A 20,106-nucleotide genomic window follows, 5' to 3' on the forward strand; every position below is an offset into this window, starting at 1 on the left:
CCCACGAAGTGGCGCTACTGCAAATCCCCGCTCATCATCATTGTTTCTGCCTGGTTCGATAGAGTTGCTACAGCAGTTCCGGTCTCAGCTTAGTAAGCCACGTCAAGGCAATCCAGCAGCTGATTTGTTTGTTTCTTCGCGCACGACGCTGCGCGTAGGCTACGTTTTTCGTTTGTGCGACTAGTGTCGACGTGACGGTGTGGTGGTGTTTGCATTGTGTGCTGTGTCGAGGTTGCGGTGATCCAACGCGGCATACGGAAACATCGTATCTAGTGTCTAATGGCGCCGACTGCGCTGGGGCATGCCGGCAAGCGGGTGCCGGGAGGCCTAGGACTTGTCGCCTTCCGATGTGCTCCCCACTGACGCCAAAAATGTTATGCAGGGACCTGTGCAGTGGTTGCATTGCGATTCCGGAGACTGTCTCATTTGAGAGTTTCACATGTGCTGACATGCTGTACTGACATGCACAGAACTCGATGATGGCGAGATCATTCGTCAGGTTTCTGCTGCACTGCCAGACGATGACTCCGAGTCGGGAGATGACGCACCATGTGCTACACTGCCGTCGCATGTGGAGCTAGTACAAGCAGTGACTGTGCTTTCTGCCGCCTATAGTGATCGTACGACCCTCTCCGAGATTCAGGCTTACCTCATTGCGCATAAACAGAACAGCGTGCAACGGCGCATTCGCGATTTCTTCAAGCCTACTGCCAAGCCCGAATAAGTGCGTGGAAATAAAGGATTTTTTTGTTTTTCTTAATCTGCTTTTTCGGACACCTGTTTATTCGGACATTTCCGCAGTCCCTGTGAGGTCCGAATAAACGGTTGGCGACTGTATACATGCCACAAGAGTGTTTCATTTACCTTTGATCCAGTGCTTACACATGTGAAATTTCAAGGAACACTAATTTATAACCGGGCAAAGCATGGTAGGAACCGCAGACAGCACATGCCCATCCAAGAGAACACTCACAGTGAGAGTCACATAGAGTCTTGCTGGGTAGAGGAAAAGACCAGTAAGTGCTCTGTGCTTTGGCTGGGCGAGTGGTAGAGGGACACGTCCGAGTTGCACCGAGAGCCAACATCTTCAAAGCATGCCAATTCTGTCGAGTGAACACAAGGAACAGGAGTGATTAAACTAGGTGTACCTTTTTTCGTCATGCATGTAAGTCAGTGGGATAGCAAGTGCAACATTCCTTTGTTGTTCATGACGAAGTTACCTCATAACATTCTTTATTGTGTCTATTAGCATAGTTAAGACACCACAGCCTTCCTCGTTAATGAGATTATGGGTTTTTCACGTGCCAAAACCACGATCTGATCATGAGGCACGCCGTAGCGGGGGACTCAGGAAATTTGAACCGCTTGGGGTTTTTTAACGTGCACCTAAATCTAAGCACACGGGTGTTTTCGCATTTTGCCCCCCATAGAAATGCGGCTGCCGTGGCCGGCATTCGGTCCCGCGACCTTGTGCTTAGCAGCCCAACACCATAGCCACTAGGCAACCATGGCGGTTGCCTCGTCGTGATTTGGAATGCATCTAGAGTAAAAAGATCTGCTGCCTATTTGTTTACTACGCTTGGTAAAAACTACTCCAAAGGGGTTACAAAGCCTCAAAGGACTCCCTGGTCCATGCACAATCACAGTACGAATAGCTCATGATATGCACATATAACTCATTTTATGCATAACCCCTACTTCCAGGCACATACCTACGAGGGAGCCCAGGAGGCGGGAGAAATTAAGCAACACCCCCCTCTCCCACGCCACCACTCCTCACACACTCTTCATAAAGCGCCGCCAAAACAATCTCGAGACTTGACAGCTATTTGGCGGTTATCATTTTGCTGCCTTCTTCTCTCCTTTCGGATGGCGGTAGTTATCGGTCTCTCCTGGGGTGTGAAGGCCAATTTTCTCATTGATTCGGCACCTGCACGATTAACTCGAGATGCGCTCAGAAAAACCATCCATTGGAATGATCACGCGTAATTGTTGTTGCTTCGTTAGTTCAACCTTCTTTGTTTAGACTGATCCAGAGACCAACAAAGGGATTCAGTTCGTAGTGAGCTGGTCTGTATGCTTGTGGAAAGCATTGCGGCCGGAGAAAACGACAGTTGCGTTAAGGTTTTCCTTTTGCTTCATTATTTCCTTGAGTGACAGCTCACTGCGACGCTGGCAGGTCCTTGGAACCATATACCCGTTATATGGGTTAGATAAAGTGGAAAATAAAATCATGCGGAACACCGTCCATCGTGAAACCCTGCAATAACCGTTAAACCCATAAGCAATATGAATGTTACCCGTCACCTCGTCTCTTTCTTTCCCTATCGTACAGCACTTTTAGTGCGAAATTGGCAACTGGAAACGAGTCTCAAGGAGCTGAGAAATTAAGTGATCTACTGAGGGAGAGGGCCAAGGCAACAGCCAAACAGGAAGGAAAGGCGAAAATTAAGAAATTTAACCGTTGTTTGTGAAAATATTTATGGAGCAACATCATTTTTATTTAAGAAGGAAGTATATAAAACACCACCAGAAGTGGAGAATGATTCTGAGTGTGTTTTGAATGATGCTTCTACAGTTATCAGAGCTGCCTGGTGTAGCCACTTCTCCGCTGTGCTTATGTGGATGTTTTCCTAACCTTTCGCGGTTGGTGTGGTACGTCTAGAACTGCAGTGTCCTGCGCTCTACATGGTTGTACGAGATTGGCGGCCACGCATCGTTACGCAACTTCCCAAATAACAATACGAGTTGGTTTTGGCACTTGGTAGAGCAGTAAATGAGGGATCCAAAATAACTGTGACTGCTCCACAAATATATATTTCGTTATAGTTCTTCCAGAGGTAACTCAAGAAACGCTACTAGAAATCTTTATTTTACACTTTCGCTTGTTTATGTGTTGTTGGCAGTGTTCTTCCTGCACTTCTTTTCTGTGCGAGTCCATTTGATGTGTTTCCTTGTTTCTCAAGTAAAGGAGAAGTGTACCTCACGGGTGTGCCTGAGAAGATACACCTTATTTCATTTTTATTTTGTGGGTTTATGCGTCTTCATGAACGGTGGGAACATTTGTACTAGTAAAGGTACTTCCCCTTTCATTTGCATAAAAAAGCTACCCTGTGTCCCCCCCGCCCCATGAAACAAAATCCTAGGTTCATGCCTGCCTACCTCATATAGACTTGAAAGCTCTAGAAAAAGAAAAGTACCGCTACATATAACAGCAAACAACAATGCTTAACTCTTTGAAAAAACAAACCAGTGCAACTGGTTTGTTTTTTTTGAAAGCAAACAGCCAGAGAAAATTTTCGTTTCCCATGTTCACTAACCGGGGCCCCTTTCAGTGCTGCTATTGGCTGAATCATGTTGAAGCCTTCACAGCAATGTGGAGAGCATTTAAAATTGAATTTAGCATCAAGTGTGGCTTCACATGAATGTTGCCTTCAGGCTATGTTGCAAGGCTGCTCCTGAACGCTAAACTTGCATATAACATGCCACTCATATGTGCACTTTATTATAGCAGTTTTAGTACTGCTTATAGTATGTGTATGTGTAAAAATACAGTAATACCCCCATTAACTAAAAAAATCGGCTAAGCCGAAATTTTCTGCGGCACCAAACCATTTCTCATACGTGCCATGTATTTATCGCCCTTTCTCTTTTTTTCTCGCAGATATCTTGAAATCTTGTTTGAGAGTGGAACAAAAACTCCGCCACCGAAACATTTTAACAAACTTCGCACAAGGCCACCACACCTACCATGAAGTGGACGTTTCCCCCGAATGCCAAGTCGGAATATAGTGGCATAACAACTTTGTCAAGCAACCATGTGGCACGTCATGTGACGGGAGTCATGTGCACAGAAGCAGGCACACTTGACACAGTTCGTTTTGGTCACTTTATGCAACGCACGTGATTTATCAACAGAGGCATGATTTCTGTTTTAACACGAGTGTTAAGGAGCCCGTGTCGCAGAAAACCCGGTGCCGGACGTTGCTTCGGCTAAAAGATTTTCAAACCACGTATACCTAAGCCCTCCTTGTGACGCAAGAAATTTACTGAACTGATTGAATTTCTCAAGCTAAAATACGTAGAAAAATTGTAAACTATGACTTACACACAACCTACAGACATAACAGCTCTCGGACTGCAATTTGAGTATACGAGAAGACATATTTCTTTTACGCATAAACTCAAAGAAACCCCTTTTCCAGTGTTTCTACAATTCACAGACTGGCTGTGGTATCCGCCATTACGGTAAACATTATGGTTACATGCGCTCCAGTTGCCAGGAAGCGTAAGAAGCAGTCAGGGACCTTTGAGTGCTATCACATTCTACTGTTAAAGGTGAAGCTTAAGCATACTCCAAATTTTTTATTTTATTCTACGCAGTGCACATGGCACAGATTTGTTATTCTACGCAACATAGTATAAGAACACACGTGCCACATGTGTTCCGACACATCCTGCCCGCATTGCGCATACTCATGAATGCTCACATTGCTTGCGTATGCAACGCAGGTGGCACAGACTTACTGCGAACGGTGCCACAGAAAGCGACGTTAGCATTCACGAGTACGCAATATGCAGGCAGGATGTAATGGGTGAAATTACTGTTGCCGAAATCACTACGATGGCTACAAGTAGAGAGGACGGTGAGGGTGGCGACGACGAAAGACCTCGAGAGGTGCCAACATCAGCCAAAGCAAGAAGCATGCTTCGCTTGCTGTGAAATAAAGTTGAATGCAGCAGTGGAAACAATCAGCTCCTGCTATGTGTGAAGCAATTCGAGGACACCTTTCTAGGTCCAAGTGCTACCATGAAACAGACCAGCCTCACGCAGTTTTTATGCACCGAATAAAATGACAGTGTTGAAAAAGGGAACTGGTTGATATCGCTGGCATTTTTTTTTTTTTACACATTTACAAAAGCCAGTTTAGAAGCTCCTGTTGAAAAGATGGTCAGTAATGATTAATAAAAAAAAAAAAAAAACGACTTTTCACTGCAATTTCAGCAGTTTTGCTAATCAAAAATCCGATTATCTCAAAATGTTTTCCAGTTCTTACTACTTCAAGTTAACCAGCTATTACTGTACAGCAAATAATACAGGGATATTATCGCAAGCGGAGCATCTAAAATCTTTGCTCTCTAGACATCTCAAGAAATCTACACAATTCTTGAAAGCTTCAATAATCAATCTCACGCAATATCGCCTCCCTACTTCTGATTGCCAAGGCTGAGCACCAAACGGCAAACCAAAAACCAAATTATGGAGTTTGGCATCCCAAAGAAATGCACAGGCTATGAGAGACATCGTTTCAAGGGGTTCGAATTAAGTTCGACCACCTGGGGTCTAGTAAGTGAACATCTTTCCATTTAATCTCCAATAGCACGTGCCTGCCAAAGAAGGAAATCAATGTGGCAGCTTCGTCATCAGTAGCTGAATGCCAGAGCCACCGCAGTAGACGAGGCAAATGATGAGAGCATTATGCACTAGAAACAAGTGACTGCCATGGCTTGATGAGTCAACCAGCTTTTAATTAAAGGGCAGTGCCACCACTCACCACTGCCGCTAGAAGTGCGCGCTGCTTGTCTTTCCTTGTACGGCGACTCATTCATGGCGTCGGCGATCCTTTCCATGAGCTGCTCCTGCCCATTGGCATGAGAAGAGGCGCCCGAGCTGTCTGACCAGTGCCCGCACACTTCCAGAAGGCTAGGCGGCCCTTCAAAGCTACCTGATGAATCCAAAAACCAGGGAAGGATGTAAGCAGCAGCACCCCTGAAGATGGACTTGGCATTGGGGTAATTCATTCAAGTAATACCTGCTGAAACAATAGCCGCTAAGGGTAAAAGTTACGCCATGGCCCAGTTCTCCTTCTTCAATCATTTACATACACGACAACTGTCCCCTTTCACAAAGGAAAGGAAATTACTAGGGGGGAGCAGCACATGACAAAATTGAAATAAAGAAAAGTTGACCCAACATGGGATCATGTCGCAATAAGTTTTAGTTTCTTCTATGGCCGTGTTCAGCACATGCTGTTCCGAAAAAAAAAACAATGGGTGCAACAGCAACATGTGGCTGCCATACTTACATGTTGTAATGAAGGCGAAAAATTTATACGCTGCAATAAATGAGTGAAGATGCACAAGCATATCAGGAGAAAATGTGCACAGAGCGGTTGGCAAAGCACCCAAATGAGTGTGCGTCGATTAACACCTACTGGAAGCCAAGCACACTGGGACAAGTCTGCTGGGCACAGGGTCACATTTTGGGCCAACTTTTTGAGAGCGAAAAGGCAAAAGGGATGGGTTCAAAGAAAGTTGGCTTGCAAAGGCTGCCTGCATGAAGCAATGCTCCTTTCTATTTAACTGTATAAACTTGTGTAAGGGCCAAACTTTCCTTTGCAATTTTCATGAGATGGGCCTCTCACACGGAACCGGGCCATTTGGTCTACTTTTTTTTCAACTACATGTTAAGGGAACTTGCATGCATTTCCACGGGACACCTCCCTAGATTTGTTCATTGCAACGAGGTCCTCTTTCTGCTTCAGTCACCAATGTACGGACTTGTCGTCAATGCTGAAGCTGCAGCCGGCTGCTTGCTTGCCGTGCACCTTGGTGTATGTGACACACATGAGCTTAAACGCAGTGTCGTCGCCATCAAATGCTTTTTTTTCCATTGTGGACTACCGGTAGCTGACAGATGAGCCAAAGGAGCTGGCTGAGCTGGCTGCGAAAACTAACCGCACAAAAAAAAAGATAGCGCTGCTGACGCGCGATGCTAAGGAGGCTTCTCAGTGTTCCTTTGATTGCAATAGCATTTATATGGACACTCCACACACATTTCTGCCTTCGCTGTCAGGTTCCGTATAAAGTCCAAGGGCGATAAAATCATTGCCGTGCACCATACAGTAGTATCTAGATGATATGAATTCTTTGGGAGCACGTGAAATATTCGCATCATCCCAAATTCATATGAGCCAAGAGAAGCCAAGCTGAACATGAAGATGAACACCAACTTTATTGGGCACAACTACTTTTGACCAGAAAAGTCTCTAATGTTCTTTTGCACTTTCTTGCCCTCAATGTCGCTGGCAAAACCCGCCTGAAAGGCATAAAATCGTGCAGCGGTTTCTTCGCTCACACTGCATGCATTTACGGTGCGGCGCAGAACATTCGAGAGTGTGAAGGGTTTCTGACGTTGATGGCAGTTGGTCACGCACGTCGGCGTCTTCACCATCAGTGTCAGTCTCGATTTCATTCACTTTGTCGACCAAGTCTTCAATGGACCTTAACCCGCAGGTCGCAAAGGTGTCGTCCGCGGTGACGAAGTCTTGAGCGGTAAGCTCGAGTCCCCAGACTTTCACAGCCTTTAATCATCAAGTCCTCATCAAGCTCTTGGTTATCTTCCGTCGAAGTCGGATCCTGTCCCGTGCCAAATTCACAATTGCGAAAACAGTGCGCGATTGTCTTCGAGATTACATTGTCCCAAGACATGGCCAAGAAATGCAACGCATCGAGTTGACTGATCAGGAAATTCTTGTCTTTCGGAAGATTGGTACTTCGCCATTTAACTCTAGATCCGAGAAAAAAAAGAAAGAAAAGTGCTGTTTTTTGCATGCATTCATTTTTTTGGACTGCCTGAATTTTTGGACGTTTTTATGTTACCTAGAGGGTCCGAAAAATCGGTCGTTGACTGTACATATATATATACATATGCGGTACTACACAGCTAGTCGTGCCCGCCATGTTGCCATTGTGGTGGCGTTTTTTCTGGAGATCATGCTAAGCGCAATGCACCAGCTGGGAGACGAGGCACGGAAAGGTACCTTGCCTCTCCGCATGCAGCAGTGCCAGACGTGGGCTTCGAGTTGAACTTCCCTGATACCATGGCTCTTGTTCGTGCTACAGTGGTCGTCGCTTTTCGCTAAGGGTAAAATTAGGCATCGGCTTCACTGTTTTGTGTCAAGAATAAACTGTGGCGGATGTATTGAGTCACTGGCAGCAGTGATGTGCTCGGACCAGGTGGCCAGCTCCCTGCCATTAACTTTGCCTTCGTGCAGGTGTGTGTGTGTGTGCGCATGCGCTCTAGTACTAGAAAACCGACATTTTTCATCAACCAATGGTACATAAAACAAAACGGAAAATGGTGGACATAAAACGCCATAGCGCGTGGTTATACAGTCATTATGTAAACCCATTTACCTGTAGTTATTTATATTAATTTTGATGTTCTTATCATTTTTTCAATCACGGGTTAGAAAGTGGTACTATATGCAAAGTTCTGCCATTTCACAACATGCCGCAACCCTGATTTTGAACAACGGACTTCGAATATCAGGGACCTTTTTCGCTGGATTATCATGGTCCGCTGTAGCAAGTGTTGCCTGCATACACGCATTAGGAAGCAAATGTTTATGCGCCTGCATTTGGACTTACACGTGCACTGGTAGTTGAGCGCTTTAGCTGTTTATAAATTGCCGTTGTTCTAGTCCCTGTAAATTGGCCAGAATGTATGTTATCTCACACAACTGCAACATAAAAAATTTATGATCAGTGGGTGACTACACCTAGCGAGTTAAAAACGGGACCTGTTACATTGGGAGAGCTGGTACAGTATTTTCAGAGTGACAGAGCCAATTGTGTCCTATGAATGTTATACATTTTATCACTTTAAAAAGTTCAGTTCTCAGTAGAAATGATACACTGGACAACTTGGGACACTAATTTATTGATTTTGCTCGACTCGCTATTTGTGTTTCAGCTACAACAAAATGTTGAACCAGAACGGTGCTTTGCTGTGCCTTACCAGACGTAGCCTCAATCAGGAGCGGAGGAAAAGCGCTGTCTGAGAGGTAATGACTCATGGATGGCACAGCTACGGGAACCGACATGGGGCCAGAAAATCTGCAACGGAAAGGAAAAAGTTTTAATTCACATGAAACTATATTACATGCCAATGCGAGTCATGTGGGGTCTCCAGTTACAACTAGAGGAAGCAATATTTACTTTTCTGTTTACTGTCAAAGTTCCGTTTAAGTGAAACCAGATTTGCAGACACATATTCATTTAGCCTAATGGATTAAATACTTTGAAGCAATGAAATGAACTCGTCTTGTTTCAATTAGGTTTTGAAAGAATATATGAGTGAAATGTAGGTACGCTAAGTTTCTGTCAGATCACACGCTGGACACCACTGACCTGTAAAAAAAAAAAAAAAAAAGAAAAGAAAAAAAAAAAAAGAATTCACCAACGATTACGACACTCCCTAATGCAAAATTTGAGCACAGCTCTAGACATGTTTTCATTTCTCGATATAATATTGGCTGGCAAGGAGAATCTGTCTCGTGCAGCAGGTTCCAAACGGAGCGAAGCGTTGCAAAACAAGCAACACTCAAGCACAAACGATAGCGGCGAGCAGAGTCAGCGATTGTACAAAACCTGATCTGCAGGCCAAGTGCGCGGGCTTTTATACATGACTCGTCGAAGGTTAAAGTGCAAGCGTGGCTTCCAGAAAGTACCACACAATTCGTGTCACGCGTACAATTGGATTACAAATACTATGGTGCCATCTTATAGCCTCATGTGGCACTCTGCTTTACTCTTCACCCTTTCATCATACTCTGTTCCTCCATTTCCTGCTTCATGCTTTCATTGTAGCCTCCTCCTCCACTTTCCTTCTCACGCTCTCTTCTTTCATCTCCCACTGTGCTCTGTGTTCGCTTTGATCTTTTGTTGTGCTCATTTGCTCGGTTACGCGGTGGAATGACGCTGAGGCATGCCGATGCTCAACACAGGAACAACACAGGAATTTTAGAGCTGTGCTCTAAAATTTGCTGCACACATGAAGGAACATCTTGTGCAGTGGCCTTTAGTGGTGCCTTTTCAAAGTAATACCGTACTTACTCGAATCTAACGTGCACGCTTTTCCTGATAAAACGGGCCCAAAAATCACACACATCTTAGAATTGAGCATGACCCTAAATCTGCATTACCATATCTGCCTCGTATGCGCTTCATGCCTAGCTGCCGTAGCTTCCTCCATGTGCTATATATAGTATATGGGCTTAGGTTAGTCCACCGTCCGGCTTCCCGTATTCTGCGTTTGCTCTATCAGCATGGAAGTGCTGACTGCGAAGACGCACCGAGTTTATCATGATGCCGCAATTAAAAGGAAAGTGATCACGTGTGCAGAGAGGTAAGGAAATTGGGTTGCCTCACAGGCGGTGTTTGGAGTTCCCAAAACTTGCGTACGGTACTGGCGCAGACAGGAGAGGCCTTCTACTCTGGTGGCTGTGCAGCCCCTATCTTGAAGGCGATTTGCGATGGAGACAGACTCTACGCATCTAGGCGCACCGTGCTGTGTTCTCGTCGCTTAGTTCGTGTTGAAGCGAGAGGCCGCACAAAGGTAAATTTGCTTGCTCCTGCTGCTGCACTTCACCACTCCAGCATTTGATAAAAAGTTTCCGCAGTCATCGAGTGAGATGTGTTCATGTTTGCTTGTGTGCGCGTGACATGATGCTTGTTAACTTAGTTATAAATGAATGTTCAAAAGTTTATATGACCGATAAAAATACTAATCTTACTTTTCATATCATCATCATCATCATCATCCTGGTTACGCCCACTGCAGGGCAAAGGCCTCTCCCATACTTCTCCAACTACCCTGGTCATGTACTAATTGTGGCCATGTTGTCCTTGCAAACTTCTTAATCTCATCCGCCCACCTAACTTTCTGCCGCCCCCTGCTACGCTTCCCTTCCCTTTGAATCCAGTCCATAACCCTTAATGACCATCGGTTATCTTCCCTCCCCATTACATGTCCTGCCCATGCCCATTTATTTTTCTTTATTTCAACTAAGATGTCATTAACTCGCGTTTGTTCCCTTGCCCCAATCTGGTCTTTTCTTATCCCTTAACGTTACACCCATCATTCTTCTTTCCACAGCTTGTTGCGTCGTCCTCAATTTAAGTAGAACCCTTTTCGTAAGTCTCCAAGTTTCTACCTCGGACGTGAGTACTGGTATAGATATAGCTATCTACTAATTTGCTATCAAAATCTGTGCTTTGCCTTTCGGGTGAAACTGCGATTTTTAAAATTTATTGCAATGTTAGTGCATATGGAGTAAATCTGTTTTTTCAAATGAGAGAAAGTTGTATTTCTGTAAGAAAGAATGAGTTGCGCACGACTGTAAAAGACTTTTCTTTTTTTAGGTCACAGAAAACGGGTTTATGCTACAATCGGGGGCATCTTTCTTTTCCCCCTTTTTTTTTTGGTCACAAAAAACAGGTATGCGTTACAATTAAGGGCGTGTTCAAATCGAGTAAATATGGTTATGTGTGTCAACTAAAGCTAGTGAGTACATTCAAAGCAGCCAAGCAGACAGGCACAGGAGGAAGGGTAGGTGCAGTCAGAGCAGCAACCAGCAAAAGAACAGAGGTTGTGTGGTGAAACTGTCAACTTATGCGTTAATCTCAACATGCTCTTAAGCATTGCAGATATTCAAATGTGAAAGAAACGACTAGAGGAACAGGTACATTGTAGTTACACTGCGAAAAGTGCTGCAGAATGTGAAAGTATGTAGATTCAAAAATGTGAAGCTGAAAGACACAGTGTGGCAGCCATTGGACAAGAAAAGCATGCTGAGCAATATAACCACACGCAAGAAAATTGAAAATCGACATATGGCAGCTATGAAAGACAAGTGTGTGTCTTTCTACGTGTCTAGTTAAACAAGTAGAGTGAGAGAAAAAAGATACTAGACAGTCGCACATAATCAAATGTAGACCTGAATGCAAGACCAATGCTAACATTTGTGTGCACATTTGCATAATCATCTACTAAACCGTCGCTAAACACCAATTCCCACAGTGCATGGGATTCACTAACTTTTTATTTAGGCCGTAAATATTACAAAAACTGACAAAATAAAACAGAAGCATAAAGCTTCTCTAATTTAGCAACAAAAAATTTGAACACAATCCTGTAAATTGCATCTATAGATTTATAAAATGGAACCCCATTGATACTTTTCTCCCTCTAGCATTTTCCCAGTGGCTAAGTTGTGTTTTCGTGGTCTCGACCTAAAGTCGATTGACTCCTATGTACTCCCATATTTGCATGACTCTAACGCACCCCCGAATCTTATGTACACCCAGTTATCCCGGGCTTAAAGTAAGAAAATAAAAGTGCCCCTGAATGTACCATGCAGCTGAATGTAACACGTACTTGAACCTAACAGGCGCCTGATCTATGAGAGAAAAATGTAGCATGTCCCCACGTTCGCTATCAGAAAAAAACGAGATGTGCTGAATTTACTTTCCACAGAAGGAAAGTTTTCATAATGAAACCGGTGCATCATTGTCGCCATTTGCGCTTCATTCGCCACGAATACCAAGCACACAAGGTGATATTCTCGAGCAATCACTTTTGGAGGTGCTATTACTACATCCCTTTCACGAGACTTTGCGCGACTCTGCATCGGACTTGTCAAAACGTGCAGCCGAAAGTGTTCCTGACACTCTGCACACATGGCGAGCTGGGCACAGAGCCAGAAAAGCTGGTGGCCATATGCGCCAACGCATCCAGTGCCGAGTCACACGAAACCTCACGAAAGTGATAGTATGCCCAAAAGTGACCGCAGCTGAGCACAAAATAAACCTACAGTAACCTTCAAGGAAACGCGCTCTGCCCCCATCTCGTGATGGCGATGATGCTGCATCTGACGGCTCTGACAGCAGGCTGCTGCCAACACAGCCAACGCAGTTCTGGTTTCGTATGCGATTGTATCGTGCCGGCAATTTTCGGACCCGCTTTCTTCAGCAAGAAGGTGCACACTAGATTTGTGCAAATACGGTATGTCCCCACTTGATATGTTGCCATTCTGTGACATTCCTGCGTCTTACATTTGGTTTGAATAATTCAGCCATCACGTAAATTTAGCAGTGCGGAGGCAAATTTGCTCTCGGATGTTGCTATGGAGACAATAAATGTATACTCGCGGTTAAGCCTGTCAAGCCTCCACATCGTCCTGTGCCGAAATGCTAGAAGTGCGCAATCATCAGTCCCTATAAGCGTGTTACTGCACGACTGAAGTTGTTGCTGGTTCCCCAAAGCCAGTTTCACAGCAATACAGGCATGTGCAAAGGGGCTACCATCACAGAACACAGCAGTGCACGTCCTTTAATTACACACGTGTGCATGTGCCGGCTCCAATCACAGTACGTGTGAAAATGCGCCTAATAACTGTGCTGAAAGTCATTCAGTACTGTTTCTGACGTTACTGGAGTGATTTGGAGCCTTCCTCACTGTTCATTTTCCCAGCTGTTACGTTTTTCCCCGCATTCCCTTGAAAAACGTAGTAACAGTACTAGTGGAAGACGATTGAGACGTAAGGCTAATCAAAATTTCAGATGCCTCGTAATGTGCCATTAAATATTTAGGACTGCCTGCATGACAGCATGCTAATTCAGCAGCCAAGACAAGCAGAAAAGCTATGGCTTCATTTCAGTGTGTTGCCAGCACATTTTTTGAAATGAAAAGTAGCAAAAGGATGCTAATGTTATGGCCCAGTAAAACCAGTAGCCACTGACTGTGCTCGAACTATGGGATATGCCAAACCAAGCATTCAAGCTGTCAAGCCTGCATCAGTGTGTTCATGTGCATCCTCTCTGCACATAGTGTTAGCCTCTTTACATGTTAGTAGTTATATGGCTTTGCGCGACTTCACTGTTTGCTGTTACAAATTTTCGTCACTCACTGTCATCAAGCAGCTTCAAGTGTGCCCGATTCTATGCTCACTGTCTGTGCTGGGGGGTACTGTGATGAAGTGAGGGGGGGTCCATGGAAATACAAGACAATGAGACAAGTCGCAAACAAACCGGCAATCATTTGCCCAGTACAGCGCAGTTGACTTTTGTTCCCAGTTGTCAAGGTACAAAGATTTGGTGCAGACACTGACTGTATCGCCATCATGTCCAAATAATTGGTCAGCGACTGTAGCTTCTAGCGGAAACAAAGGGAGTTGGACATGAACTAATCAACAATGTTAAGTGCTTATACTTTACAAGTGATGACACTTTCAGATAATGTTAATGTTTCCCTGTGTGATCGTCACTTGGTGCAATCAGAAAGAGTTAACAAGTTCTCTCTGTATAAACTTATGGCCACCTATGTACAGCTTTCAAATTACATGAATGAAATTGCAAATTCCACATTATTAATTTCATGGGAGTTGACTGCATACATTATTACACTGCTGCAGCCACGAATTATCATATTTGAGGAACATGTCAATGTGTTTTGGAACTTCAGAACTAAACACCACAACTAAAGACCAAGCTCGCTTTAATGATTCAGAACTTGGTTCATCGTGCACTGTTAGAAAAATGTATTTGTCGTGCAAGAAGGCTAACCCTGGACTATGCACGTCGGAGTCTTCCCCAAAGGAATCGGGGGTAAGAGGCGTGTACTTCTCAGAACCCTGCGAATGCTGCGATGACAGGGGGGTGCTCGCGGGGGTTTGAAGAGTCTTGAACGAAAACTGAGGACCCATCCATAGCCTCCGATGCGGGCCCACATGTGTGATGATCTCAACCTGAAACAGTACGATGACACAGTTTCGGGAGTAAACCAGCTGTTACATACTGCGGGTTGTACCGCGAGGCGGCATCAACATGAGGCAGTATCGGCAATACCAATTTTACTGCCATCACAAAAACCAACCACGGAATGGGGAAACTGGCTAACACAAGTGAATACATAATACTTCTGTACCCAGGAGATGGTTCTCTCCATAAACAGGGTCCACCGACCATGTTCCACTTACTTGCTGAACTCAGCAGCCAGGTTCAGTGCACAACACCAGCGGTGCTCAAACTTTTGATTGTCACGGACCTCATGACCAGTATAAAGGTCATTCAGGGAAACAAAGCAGCCATTTTGGCTAGTCAGTTGCGCAGCGTTGCATATACGATGGCTCCAATGTGCCCTCTGCCCTTTCTTCACAGTGCTGCAGTGCTGCTAACCCCTACACATCTGCCACTGTTTGATGAAACACTGGACGGAGTGCTTCCTTTCCCGCAGCATAAGCAATTATTTTCACTCAGTCTGCGCTTGTGCAAAAGGAACCAGCTGCAGATATCAAAGGACTACACACGGGCTGTCTGTCTTAAAGAAAAGCAGATGGTGGTTTCCACTTATATTTCGCTGTTTTTGTATAAAATTTTGTGCAGTAAATCTTGTGCAACCACCTGAATAACAGAGCACAGACATTTGGTAAGGGACTACGCACATGTGCTATCCCATTAGAAGGAGAAGAACTAAGGGGCCGATTTTTTTTGTTACAGCCAACAGATATAACATGTCTATCGGTGTTGTATCTATTAATGTATTTTATTTATTTACATACCCTAAGGGCCTAAAGGGCATTACATAGGGAGGGGCAGAGCAAACAGCAGTAATTTTTTATCACTGACACGTCACAGAATGCATAACACCCTTAGAAAGTTATACAAACATTTAAGCATACTAAAAAATAAAAGGCTACCGTAAAATCCAGAGAGATCCCACCCCCGAAAGATAACCCACCCTTAAGTGCTCCCAGCATAAAAAAACTCAAAGTTACCCACCACACTGAAAGTTAGCCCACCTCATATTTTCACTTGATTTTCTCTCGATTTTAGGTAGGCTATATCAGGACTAAATACCTCACTAGAAATACAGACATTAAAATACAAACTAGAAAGTGCATTTTCCTCTCGATATTCATTACCATGTGATAGCAGAGTTATTTATGTCGCACACACTTAGTCATGAGGCTAGAAGGTTTCTAGTGCGTGGTTACATCATGATTCCACATAACAGCTTTAAGTTATTAGGCATGAGAGGTGTTCTACTTTGCTTCTTCCCAATTGTGTTTCATTGCAACATGATAGCACTCTCGGCTGTAAACATTGCCCTGTGTATCAAAAGCGGCAACAGGGCGAAAGTTCATCAGCCTACGTTGAAAAGCGGTGGGGCATCCTTGAGGCCAGAAAGCCAGAGCAGCCACTAATCTAGAGAACTCGAGGGGTGGGTATAAAACAATTCGCGGCAAATCTTAAAAGAAGCTCCGAAGAAGAAATGAAATGTATAACTGTGCCAAGTTGGGCAAGTTGGTACAAATGCATGTTCACCCACAGCATGAAAAAAAGTAAGTCTAGGATGGCACTGCACAGCACTCGTGAGGTACTATCCTTCCTACGTGTAAAGTCTGTTTTTGTTTGCACTGTAGGTAAACATGCTCAGGAGAAATGCCACCAGATTGTGTAAGGTAACCATCGTTACTTATTACAGAGCACCTCAACTGCATCAAGTATGGTAACCCACCTGTGAAAGCCAGCTGTCATCGTTCTCCTTCTGACTCAGTCCGGAACCTTCCATGTGGCTCATTCCATTGATATCTGTTTTCAGGGAGGGTGCACACAATTAGAATGAGAGAAAGAAGAGAGAGGGAGGTGGAGGAGGGGTAAAATCATTAGCATACTAACAAGATTTCTAGACGTATCGTATAGATATTTGGACAAAGACAGAAGCTATCAATGCTTTCACAAAAGGAAGGAGAATGAGAAATGCGTGCACATTTAATGACCATGCTGGCATCATTATTTCACGAATTAATAATATTGCTGGTGTATATTAGAGCAGTGTATAATGCCTCAGCTTTGTTCACTTGGGATGTCCTAATTCATGGAGTTTACAATGTTGCGATATTCGCTTTCATAGCAGTTCTTGAGCTGCAGACATAATGTTCGATACCGAACAAGAAACTGTGATTTCCAGCAATTTTTACAGGAAGATTTAAACCATAAATAAAGACACTGCTCAACAACAGAGGAGGTAGCTTTTGACCTACTCTTTTAAATGCAATAAATTTCTCAAAATTGGTTCAACGAATGCCAAGAGCAAAAATATTTTTTTCAATTTCAACTGGTATTCGGATGGGAGCCCCTGGGGTACCTTATCTCAAGTCCAAACACGAACCAATTCATGGCTCAGACAGGGGCCATCCCACCCCAAAAGCTGTTCAGGAAGGAGCTGCAGCCACCAACCTTTGAAGGACTGCTTCCCAGTAGGCACGTTGGTGGCCAATTGTCCCATCATGAGGGGGTTGTTGCTGCTGAGTGGCTGTTTTGTATCGTGGCTCATGGGTGGCCTGGGAGCACCGCCAGTGACAAGAATAAGAACACCCTCAACAGAGCTGAGGTGATCAACCCAGTGCTTGAGCTAAATTGGCAATGAATGAAAAGCACAACTGCCATTTGATTGATTCGTTGAGTTTAATGTCCCAGAGCGACACTCAGGCTGTGAGAGACTATGCAGTGGACGGATCTGAATAAATTTTGAACACTACGTGTTCTTTGACTTTCAGCTGAATCTACGTAGAGCTGGAACATTGTTATGAGGAAGTCACATACGACACAAAAGTATCTTTGTTATATCCAATGTTCGTTATGAGCATACATGCCGATGTTGGCAACAAAAAGATAACTAAATAAGCTTTTTTTTTAATGAGAGTCTTAGATTAACTTAGCTATATCCATGTTCACTATACTGAAGTTCAACTGCACCAAGCATTTTTGCATTTCGCCTCCATCAAGATATGGGAACCATGACTAGCGGAGCATACTCTATTCAAGAGCAAAATAGAACATGCTATCTAGAGGATGTAGCCACAGGCACCTCAGGCACATCACGACTTTCTCAAACTTCTGTGACATACACGATTCTCCATTTAAGGGAAACTCTGCATTAGTAGTGCCCTATTTACTTGCATAATGATCGCACCCCGGAATTTTGTCGTCAAAATTTGACTTTATTCCCTTTCCCGTGTAATGATCGCACCCCAAACTTGCCACAGCGATATGTCGTGTGCCAAGTCTAGCTAACGACGATCGCGCTTACCATCTGTCGAATGCTGTCGAATGCTACACGAACGACCCTTCAAGACATACAAAGTGGTCTGCACGCACCGAACATTCTTAAGCAGATGCCCTATTTCATTCCTTTCATCACTTTCCGCACTTCCATGAAAAAAAAAAGTTGCAACCAAACTTGCCTTAGCTTTATTATTTGTAGGCTTTATAATGTCTGTGGCCAACAACAACAAAAAAGGCGCTTTTCAATTCTTCTCGTCTGCACTCGTGGGCGCATAACAAATCGCGAGCGGCAATGATAGTAGCCACATTTACACTAATACGTTAGAAGTGTACCCTATTCATATGCCGCTGCTTTTAACACAGCTAAGATATTCGCCCAACCATAGCGGAAGCGTGCTCGCCATGGGTTTCTGTCACTGGCAGCTAAGCGCACCTATCTCTGTTTCTGTTCCCTCAAAGTGGTCATGGCTACGTTATTGCCGCAAAGTTGCCGATAGTAACGATATTATTCATTACCGATACGGAAGAAACTGTTTCAATGCGCGTAATGTACTCACGAGAAGAAAAAAAATTGCGTTCAGCGATTTCGGCTCGCTCCGCTGGCCGCCATTTTTGTGTTGGTGTCCCGCACAGTTACAGCAGCAGCCGCTTATCTGTTGACCTGTTGTCATCCCGCAGCAAATGTGGGATGAAAAAAAAAATGTTTTTATATTCGCGGGAAATTTAACCCGCGTGATGATCACATCCCTGAATTTGCGTCAATTTTTTTTACAAGTAAGTGCGGTCATTATGCGAGTAAATACGGTACGCACTTGGCACCTTGAAGTTAGCATATCCATAATTGTATGCCTGTGGTGGATGTTATATTGACCACTCACTCATAGTAAAAGTAGAACAAACATTCAAATTATACTCACCTGAATAGCAATGAAGTGTTTCTTCTGACAGTGGATGATATTGTGCAAGTCCCACATTAAGCACAAATATGCAGCCACTCACCATTTGAAAAGATCAGAGTTTGCTCGTGAATTCTGTCTACAGTCTGGTGTGCCACAAAGGTTGCACATACTGATGGTTGTATATTAAATTAAATTATGTGGCTTTACGTGCCAAAACCACGATCTGATTATGAGGCACGCCGTAATGGAGGACCCCGGAAATTTGGACCACCTGGGGTTCTTTAACGTGCACCTAAATCTAAGTACCCAGGTGTTTTCACATTTCGCCTTCATCAAAATGCAGCCACCGTGGCCTTGATTCGATCCAGCGACCTCGCTCTTAGCAGCTCAACACCATGGCCACTAAGCAACCATGGCGGGTTGATGGTTGTATATAAATAGGAGTGCCTGGTGTACACAACTGTTCCTGCAACACTGCTGGTGCTTTCACCCTCACATTTCGCACAGAGGTGGCATTTTTCAGTAAATTTTGTTTACAAACTGAACCCCCCCCTCCCCGGACGATGCCGAGGCCTCCTTCCTCCCCCCTTCCTCGCACACACACCTAACGTGCCATTACCAGAGCTTTGTCAACTACCACATCATATGAAGATTCTTTTGACTTGCCTTGACCTTTTCATTTGAAACATTACTGGGACTAATAGCTTACAGCATCATTGTTGGAGTGGACATGCACAGCTTTTAATTCATACTTTCGCTTTATTTCTGTAAATCCTGACATTAGGAAGACAAGCGCATTAGAAGCACTAGCGGCGGCTGCCTCATCCGTATTTTCTCACTTCAACATTGCTTTAAATTTCCACTGTAAACACCATGCACATACACAATATATTTAAATATACACACAGGAAAAAGCTTATTATATTTTTGAAAGAGATGGAGGTAGCCAATTAACAATTGTTTCTAAAGGCATCGATAGCCCATGCTGTATGTTTGCCTGCTTCAAATTGCTTCGCATGCTTTTTTGAGCTTGAAAAAAACCTATATACTTCAGTGACCCCTTCGGCAGAGTCTTTTATCAATGGCATGCATGTGGAATGTATGTGAACATTATGTGTCTCAGTTGCTTCTCTTTCCAGTAAGCAGTGCTAACGACTCAGGAAAAAAACATTTCTAATAATTTACAACATTTGTAAGGGATGGAAATATTGTCATTTGCATGCAAAGGTCATTAATATATGAAGGGTGTAACTATCATGCACCAAAATTAAAAAAATATATAGCAATGCGTTAT

The 20,106-nt window shown here is 44.0% G+C and overlaps 1 protein-coding gene across 3 annotated transcripts in view; it reads right to left on the minus strand.

Moving 5' to 3' along the window:
• The window catches only part of rudhira (breast carcinoma-amplified sequence 3 protein rudhira), a 73,879-nt gene that overhangs the window by 9,653 nt on the left and 44,120 nt on the right, over positions 1-20,106 (minus strand). For 2 of the 3 annotated variants that reach the window (XM_075686109.1, XM_075686108.1), the window contains 6 exons: positions 17,086-17,189; positions 16,364-16,437; positions 14,410-14,591; positions 8,804-8,901; positions 5,556-5,726; positions 974-1,103 (listed from right to left, as the gene is read on the minus strand). In XM_075686109.1, coding sequence (XP_075542224.1) covers positions 982-1,103; positions 5,556-5,726; positions 8,804-8,901; positions 14,410-14,591; positions 16,364-16,437; positions 17,086-17,189 — 751 coding nt within the window. In that variant the 3' untranslated portion in view covers positions 974-981. The remainder of the gene's footprint in view (positions 1-973; positions 1,104-5,555; positions 5,727-8,803; positions 8,902-14,409; positions 14,592-16,363; positions 16,438-17,085; positions 17,190-20,106) is intronic. The other variant, XM_075686111.1, reaches the window with a different exon arrangement.

This window comes from Dermacentor variabilis, chromosome 3 (assembly GCF_050947875.1).
Source record: "Dermacentor variabilis isolate Ectoservices chromosome 3, ASM5094787v1, whole genome shotgun sequence".
NCBI classification, from domain to species: Eukaryota; Metazoa; Arthropoda; class Arachnida; order Ixodida; family Ixodidae; genus Dermacentor; species Dermacentor variabilis.